Source organism: Cystoisospora suis, assembly GCF_002600585.1.
Source record: "Cystoisospora suis strain Wien I chromosome Unknown contig_101, whole genome shotgun sequence".
In the NCBI taxonomy this organism is placed as follows: Eukaryota; Apicomplexa; class Conoidasida; order Eucoccidiorida; family Sarcocystidae; genus Cystoisospora; species Cystoisospora suis.
The window spans coordinates 11,171-20,332 of NW_027152903.1; the positions used below are offsets into that span (position 1 = coordinate 11,171).

Sequence of the window (9,162 nt, forward strand, 5' to 3'; positions counted from 1 at the left end):
GTCTGACGCGTTGTACGTGTGTATGTGTGAGCATGTATGGATGTGTGTATGTACCTACTTGTGCACGTTTGTGTGAGTATGCATGGACGGACGGATAGATGAATGTATGCACTTACGAGCATGAGCATATGTGTGTATTAATATGTGTGCATGTGTGGACATCTATGAAAATGCATGTGCGTATGAGTGGAAACGTATGACAGTGTATGTATGTACGTATGTGTGACCATGTATGGATGGATGTGTGTATGCATGTACGTGTGCGCCTATGTATGAATATGCATGGGCGGATGAACGGATGAATGCATGCATGTGCGAAAATGTGTGCATGGATGGGCATATGTATGTGTGTATATATGCATGAATATGTGTTCACGAATATATGTATATGTAGGTGCGTGTATATATATATATATAAGTATATATGTACACAGCGAAAGCGACACATGCACACGTACAAATACACACATATGTACTATTCAACCACAGATGAAAGACAAAAAAGCGGATAGGAATGAGAGAGAGAGGAGACCATTGAAAGACTAACGAGATGAAGAAGGATGACTGGGCACATGCAGAGAGGAACGAAAGATGAAAAGGAGTTTTTTTTTCGTCTTCACACTCACAAGAAGGAGATGAACGGTCTCGAAATAAGAGTGTCGCTGTAATACGAGTCATGAGAAGTATAGAGATACTCTCGATGCCGACAAAAAAGAGAGTCAAATCAACATCATCCTTTTTTACAGTAGAGTGGTGGTAGTACCAGGCGTAAGGGCAGCCAGACAGTGGATAGCACTAAGAAGAAGCAAAAGTAAAGAAACGGATAAGGACAAGAATGGAGCTAAAGAGACAGGTGGAAGCACCTTCAGCTTTCTATCCTACCCTGTGTATGTTCCTGTCGCTTTGCTTCTTTTTCCATGATCTCTGTTTCTCTCTTTCGACCTGTGTATGTGAAAAATGAGAAAAAAAAAATGAACCGAGAGGGAGGCCCTCTGCCCTCAATGACGCCGCCAGTCCTCATCATATGCGACAGGTTTGGCGGAAACATTAAGAAGAAAAATAAGAAGCCATTCTCATACTCAGTCAGCATCATATCGTTCTCATTAGAGTCACAGTCATGGCAGTAGTATTTTAATGATGCGTATAATATCGTCAAATCGACCAATGTATAACTATCATGTCGTATGCGTGTCTATGGTGTGTGTGCGTATGTATATAGGCTTACCAATACGTGAATGTACGTATGTGTGTGTGCTTATATAATGACGAGGAAGATGATGACATCCTTCATATGTGGAGAGGTGGGTTTTTTCGGTGGTCTTGAAGGCTTTCCTTGATGCTGTGCTTTGTGAAAGTCTTCCCCTGTTTCATTTTGCTTTTCATGATTGTTGTTTTCTCTGAACGTTTTCTAAGCTTTCTTCCACTCTCATGGTAGAAATGATGACATGAAGAAGTCTGGGAAGAGGACTCGCGAAGAAAGACAACAGAAAGGAAAAAGAAGCAGAAGTCGAAGAATAGAAAGAGCACGATAAAGTATCTATCTAGATACATACATACATATCTATCTCTATCATCATCACTCGTACCTGTCTCTGGAGAGACCGACTGTTTGTCCTGCTACGCCGCACTGCTAAGATGATAAGGGTCGAGGGGGCAGTCACCTATCGGTTGACCATCCATCTCTGTTGTGGCTTGCTTTTTCTTTGTCTCTCATCTATATTCATCAAAAAGAAATGACTAACTGAGTGACTGACGCAAGGCAAAGACAACAGGGGTAGCAGGAGGTGGCGAATGCTAATGTACCTGCTTGTTCCGTTGCTTCACTGATGAGGTCATTTTATTTCTCCATCCACCTATCCATTCAGTCATGGGCGCACCTTCATCTTTTCCCTCATGCTCTTCTGAATGAGCTGATAAAAAAAGCAGGCGCCATCACTCTGTTGATGACGGTTCAGATGATAAGGATGAAGACAGGATGCCTAAGTCTCTCTCTTCTCTTTCTTTTCGCGTCCACCAACATATCTGTCTATCTACCTCGCTCTGTCTATGTATCTGTCTATTTGTCTAGTAGATTTATCTCTCTCCATTCATTTATCCGTCTCGCCGTATCGTTTAGCTGTATCGAATCATCCGTCTGTTTTCATCTATCTAGCTATCTCGCTCTATCTAATTCCCCGTCCTCCAGAACCTTCGGTCGTATCATGACTGGGACTCGTTAAGACACTCACGATATGAAAAAGCAGAAAAGGAAAACAGACTGCTTCCCATCGGAATAATGCACGTATGTGTACATACATACGTACAGGTGCACTTGAACAGATAGTTACACATACCTAGCATGTATATATACGTGTGTATACAGATCTAGGTGAACTACAAATACAGAAGCATTGTATCATGGGGGAGGGTGCCCCCTCTAGACAGTCCGTAGACCTTTTCCTCAACACATGCGTTCAACATTATACTCATCAGCGTAAGTATGCTTACGGTACTCTTACCCTTCAAATGACTCTCATTCCATCAGTGCATATATGCCTGTATGCATACATCTATACAGTTGATGATGATGGAGGAGTGTACATAAAGCTACAAATCCCTACATCTACATATACGTCTAGTATTCCAAGAATGTTCTCCGACATTTTCGTAGACATACACAATTTGAAAATTCTTTGTTCATCATGACGTCATTCTTAGCAGGCCTGTCGTTTTAGGGCTGCCGTTATGGGCTCCCGCCGGATTTCTCCGCTGTTCTCTACGCCTCCCTGGCGAAGTGGGCACGGAGCACCAGTCCATAACCATGACGCTAGTACTGTGAGTCTTCGACACTAACGAAAAATCTCAACGTTGCCGCCTTTCGGTTGTCAATCGTTAAAGTGACAGGAACCCCCGACACTGCGACGCAGTGGCTTGGAAATGCCCTATCACATCACATTCATCTCTCCGTTGCTTTTGCCAACACCCCTGCTACGGGATGCCAGAGACGTGATTAGTCATTTCTTCCTTTCTTCTTTAGCTCTTCAAAGATTTGCACATGTCTTCACCGTTGCTGCCGGGAAGGGGGTCAGGAAGACTTCGGTGTTCCACGCCGTGTACCTTCTATCATAGTGGGTCTGTGACACGTGAAACCTACTGAATGACCGCGGTGCTTCCAAGGGCGGCAGGACCTATGGTGGCTCCCACCGACGAAGACACATGTGACCGGTCGCACATTCAACGAAGACGCGAGGTTGGGCGTCAACTACGTCTCAAACAATCGTTCGTGACGTACTGCAGTACCCAGCATCGCAAACTCTCGATGTTCTGAGCAGTAATTGCTGCTGTAAGAAACGTACAAGTGCCAAGGAGCTTGCAACCGAGCGTGTTCTCATCTTACAACACTACTGGAGGCTAGAAAGCTGACGCTGTCCTGGGGGAACCACCAGGAGGCTCCTGAAAAATGAAGAACTTGGGGAACGGCCAATCGTGCATCCTCCTGGGAAACCAACGGAACTAGGCTCAACGCGGAGAGTGGCACATTGTGGGAACCGTTAGAGGATTCTTCAAATGAAATCGATTCTCCACACCGTGCGACCGAAAGGCAGGACGTCAGCTGGGGGGAGCGCTACCTCACCTCACGCAAAACCGGCCTGTTGCTCCATTCCAACTGCCAGCGCAAAAAAAGAAAAACTTGAACTGGACCCACTGGGACCATACGAACGCTGCGACAAACACTGGATGCACGGAGGAGTGAACCTTTGCCGTCTGACCGTGACTTATGCAGTCTTAACGTGACCCAAGGCGACCACGCATCCAACGAGCAGGAAGTTGGGTACCATCGTTTGCCACGATCCCGAGCTTGTGCGCGCCGCTCCTCTCTTGACGGAAGGAGTGAGGTGACGGGCCGCGAGCGCTTTGTGAGCGTGTCACAAGTTTCGACGTCGCCGTTAAAGTGAGGTACGTGCGCGTTCACAGCCGCCTTGGTACAGTCTCTGTGGAGTTTGTTGACGACGAGTTCAGAGAGTCCGTCGAGGCCTGGCTTGTTGACGGCGTGTCCGCAACTGTCGTAGAGGACTGGCTCGCTGACGACATGTCCGTAACTGTAGAGTTCTGGGTCGCTGACGATCCGTCCGAAATTGTCGAAGGAGACTGGGTGGCTGACATGTCCGTAATTGCCGGAGAGAACTGGATTGTTGACGACGTGTTCGAACTTGTCGTAGGGGATTGGACTGTTGACGACGTGACAGGAACTGTCGTAGAATTCTCGGCTGTTGACCACGTGCCCACAGCCTCCGTCGAGGCTTGGATTGCTGTCGACGTGAGCGAAGTGCTCGCGAGGGCTGGGGTTGCCGACGGTGCCTGCGTAGCAGAACTGGAGGCCTGGGCTGTAGACGACGCCTGCGAAGTATTCCCGGAAGCCTGGGTTGTCAAAGGCGTCAGCGTAACAGCTCCGGAGGCCGGCAATGTCGGTGAGGCCTGCGAAGCACCTGCGGAGGTCAGGATTGTTGACGTGTTCGGAGCGAACGCGGAGACTGGGACTGTTGACAACGTGTCCGGAGTAGTCGCGTTCGGAGGCCAGACTGTTTGTGGGAGCAAGTATTCCGTCCAAGAGTCCTGCGTGCTGCTTTCCGATCTGTTTTCTATCTGTTTCGCCCACTTATCCAGCACGTCTCTCCTGTTGATCAGGAGACGCCGTACATGCTCTGGAAGGTAAAAAAAGACTTGCCTGTTGGTACCGTTACCCATCAGGCGGATATCCTTTGTTTCCTGCGTACTGGGATCACGTGCAAAGCACCAGTATGCCGTTGGGCACGAGACTTGAACTTCCCCCCCAATGTATCTTGAGCCGACGACAGTCCCGTTCATAACTTTCACTGAAGGTGTCACGCGCGGCTTCTCAGTTTCCATCGGTGTTGCTCTGGCGTTGGTTGTCACGGGAGTTGTTCCGGCCTGGACTTCCGTTGCGGTATCCTGGGTGTCAGGGATTACTGCACGCAGCATTTTTAACGTGTGGTGGTTCGGAATAGCGCATTCCGGGTCCTCTTCTATTTGTTCCGCCCACCCATCCAGCACCTTCGGGTATTTTCTCAGGAGCTCGGCATATTTCTTAGGCACATAGATGAAAAGGGCCTTCTCCTTGCCCTGGCCGACTAACTTGTTTTCTGGTATCTCCTCCGTTTGGAGTTCTCGTGCAATGCATAAGCCCTTACTCACGCACTCCACATCGAATGGCCCGGAGAGTCTCCTAACACCGGGTGTAGGTGATGCTTCACCTTGCAATTTCGAAGAAGCCCCGCCGTCCGCTAACCCGTGATTGCTCATCAGCGTCGCACCAAGGACTCCCAAGAGTACCACCGTCAGTGCAACAAACGCCGTAGCGACAGCAATTTGTGACGGGGTCATGTTCTTCAACCGCTTGGTGAGATCATCTACACTGTATTTGCTGTTGAGTTCGTTTAAAAGGCAGGCTTCCAGATCCTCTTTGTCTTCCCCCTGGAGGGACCTGGGGGTCAGTCCCGAAGTTTTCTTCGACGCTCCGACAAGACCCAGACACTTCCACAAACTACTTCCAAGTTGCCCTAGCGTCAAAATCGCTGCAGCAACTAAGGTCACACCTACAAGGAACTTCGGAGCCAAGGCAGATGGCCTGGACAACAAAACAAGCCGAGAAAATTTGCCACCTCTCATCGTGGGCGAACCTCGCTTCCGTCCCCCACCACTGTTAGGCCTCTCCTCTGAGCCAGTTGTCCATGTCGTGCCCTGAGAGTCACCTTCCGTAAACCTTCCAGGAGCTAATCCCGCCTGCAGTGCGTTCTCTGGGACCGGCTCATCTGCCCCTAGGTCTAGTCCTGCTATCACGGGAGCGGAGCACTGCGACAGCATCAGCCATACTGTTGCAAGGAGTGCGGTTACCTTCACTACAGGGTATCTCATATCGCCGGCATCGCTTGGGGACACTATCACAGAAGTCGGCGTTGAAGTAGTTCCACAGAACGGCTTTTGGGAAATATGGGCGTCCACGGGCCCTCGACGATAGCTCAGTTCGCAAACTTAGAGAAAAACTTACCGAGTATGGTAAGACGTGCACGTCGGCGAAGGGGGGCACAGGCCTGAATGGCCTCAAAAGAGAAAGCGAAATCTGCCGGGCGGGGGCGAGAAGGGTCAAGCTGGATGCATGAAACAGAGTGAGGGCCGGAAAGCTGCAGAAACCGTAAACACGCCAGCGCCGGCGACAGCATCCAGTTGGCCAAGGTTTCGGGCAGTAGAGTAGCGGGGAGGGTAAACAGGTCAGGGGGACTATGAGAAGACGGTGGTTGTGTCTGCAGGGTTGCGACGCAAACAACCGTCTCGGGAGTGCGTCCGCATCACCAGCACCCACGCGCTCCGTCCGGCGTTCACAACCCTTCCCTCCCCATAAGCGCATACGGTGAGAATGGGTTCGAGTTGCGAGGGATCTGACCCCTTCACTATGGTAGCGTTCTTGAGCATTTGGCTCGTCTTTGTCCCTTTTTTCGCGTCACTAGACTGGGTGATGCGGACCATTTTAAGGGGAGAAATACAGATCCGGTCATCTAACTGCTGAAATTCTACACGGATCGAGCATGATCTCGCAAGCGTAGCATCAGCAGAGAACCACGGGCACTCAGAGTTGACCGAGTGCTACGGTGCCATCTCTGGCAACTGTTCAGAAAAAGGTCGGCACTTTCACTGGGACAAAGGAGAAGAAATGTCTCATTAGTCCGAGAGGGAGGTCACTCGCGCAGTCCTCACAAAACGCACCTCACACTACTGCGACCAGAATGCTCTCTAGCCTTCTCCGTAAATGATGGGGGAACGGAAATCTGTCTCCTCTTTCCCCGGAGCCACCACCTCTCCTTGTACTGTCCACTCGTACTACTTTCGCGTTGTCCCGGAGTTTGCAGCTGCCCGAGCAGGGTGTCAGAGGTGAGCTACTGCCGGAGTGGGTTTTTCATTTCCTTGCAGGAGCGCATTTTACGACTCGTCGGCGGACGCCGGAGCACTTCCGTTCGCGTACGGCGTTTCAGTATCCTTCAATCTCCATAGACATTTGGAGATCGCCAACGTGTCCGCTAGCGCGCAGACATTGGATTCTCCGGTGACTGGCCGCCCTCTCCCTTCTGTCCTAGGCACTTTTCCCTACAAACCACGCTGTAGTACAGAATCATACAGCATCATCTGCTTTCCTTGACTCCTTCACTTTATACGGCGAGAAAGAAAGAAGAATCGCAGAACGAAGAAAGAAAGAAAGCAAGGTCCGTAGTTATGCAAGAATGGAGAAGAAAAAGAAGAGAGCGACAGCAGTAGTTGTACATCTCCCTCTTGACGGGTATTTTCGGAGCTACATAAGCATATACATCGTAGCCATCTTCTTCTATTTCTATCTGGGAGATGCCAGCTTAGAGAGAGATGCGGTCAGATAGACAGTCAGAGATTTTGAGGAAGACATGACGAAGAGTAGAATAAAGGAAGCTTTTTCGTGAAGACTGTATACGTGGGTATGTGTTCCTCGTGTTCTTCAATGTCACTGGAACAAGAAGGAGGACGCTTCAAAACATCTTCTACTACTACTATGACGATTCTTACCATTACTCTTGTTTGCGACTACTGCTGGTATCGATGAGATAGATGGTCATCGCTTGTTCTTTCTCTTTTTCACAGGGACTTCTTATTCCTTCCTATCTCTTCCGATCTCTCTTAAAGTGCCGCTGCTGCTCTCTCTTTTTCCTCCTCTCTATCTCGGCTTTATTTAGTGATCTAAATAGATGAGGAAGAAATAGACGAAGAGACACAAGTTGCCATCTCCCCTGGAAGAGGACGGACCGTCGAAGCGGAGATTCCTACGCGCTAAGGGGCAGAAGCGCCTTCATGACTCTCTATGGGCGCACATATACCCCGCTTGCTTATTCATCCCTTCATGATCACTAGAGTCACTATCGCCGCATACCTCTCTCTCTCTCTATGTACGTATGTATATCTCCAGAATCCTCTCCATAGAGATACTCTGTGAATACATAGGCATTATCATGTTCCTGCTGTCTCTCTATATATACATCTGTGCATATCTCCGTAAACCTCTCCATACAGATACTATCTGAAATAGATACATAAATTCTGATGTATATACATATATGTTGTACGTTCAAGCTCGTCTGACTAACTTTCTCGCCTCCCGTTCTTTTTTTCTATCTCTTTCTCTATCTATATATCTATTTACTTATCAATCTCTGTATTTATCTGTCTATCTATCTTTCATCAAAGCGGGCTCAGCTGTCTTCAACGCCCCGTCTTTGCTTTTTATAGACCTTCCTGTTCCAGGATGAACTTCCCCCGAATGGGCGTTGTGAGACTTGAACGTACTACATATATATAGAGAGAGATATATACACAATAATAGATACCTATCTATGCATAGTATCTGTATGAAGAGGTTTATCGAGATATACATAGATATGTATAAAGAGTGAGACTATAGCAGATACATCATCATACCTATGTGCATACAGAGTATCTATCTACTTGATCAGCCGTCAGTGGGCTCACAAAGCCGCCTCGTGTACGGGGGGCAAGTTCATGAGGATCGTCTTTTGCGCAGCCATCCCTCTCATGTGGTTAAGACCCATACGACTATGACTAAAACGTCTATGGCGGGATGACTAGGAAGACAATGACTACGGATATTCTTCTTCTTGTTGCCGTTCTTCTTCTATTTATTCTTTTCAGTCAGCCTCATTCCATTCATAGCAAAACAAAACCAACCAGCCTAGTCTACAATAATCTCACCCCACGTGTCCTATCATCATCATCATGATAAAAAGGAACCGCGTGAGGTAGATGGCATGTCTTCTTCTTCTTACATCATCATCCCCACCCCCCCCTTCTTGTTGCTGTTGCCAGTCTTCTTCTTGTTGTCGAAGATATCTTAGTCCCAATAACCAGGCGTCGACATTTGCCACTAGCCAAGACGCCTGAGAAAAAAACTAAAACAAGTATCAGTACTAGTAATAGAAGTAGCAGTAATGGAGGTAGGCATAGTAGTAGTAGTTGTTGTAGGCATAGTAGTAGTAGTTGTTGTAGGCATAGTAGTAGTGGTAGTTGTTGTAGGCATAGTAGTAGTAGTAGTAGTAGTTGTAGGCAGAGTAGTAGTTGTTGTAGGCATAGTAG

General features: G+C 48.2%; 1 protein-coding gene across 1 annotated transcript; it reads right to left on the reverse strand.

Annotated features, from left to right (window-relative positions):
• Positions 1–2,264: 2,264 nt before the first annotated feature.
• Positions 2,265–6,480, reverse strand: CSUI_000227 (uncharacterized protein). The gene has a single exon (XM_068060461.1). It carries the CDS (start codon positions 5,911–5,913, stop codon positions 3,949–3,951), a length of 1,965 nt encoding a protein of 654 aa, XP_067927564.1. The 5' UTR covers positions 5,914–6,480; the 3' UTR covers positions 2,265–3,948.
• Between the last annotated feature and the right edge of the window lie 2,682 nt (positions 6,481–9,162).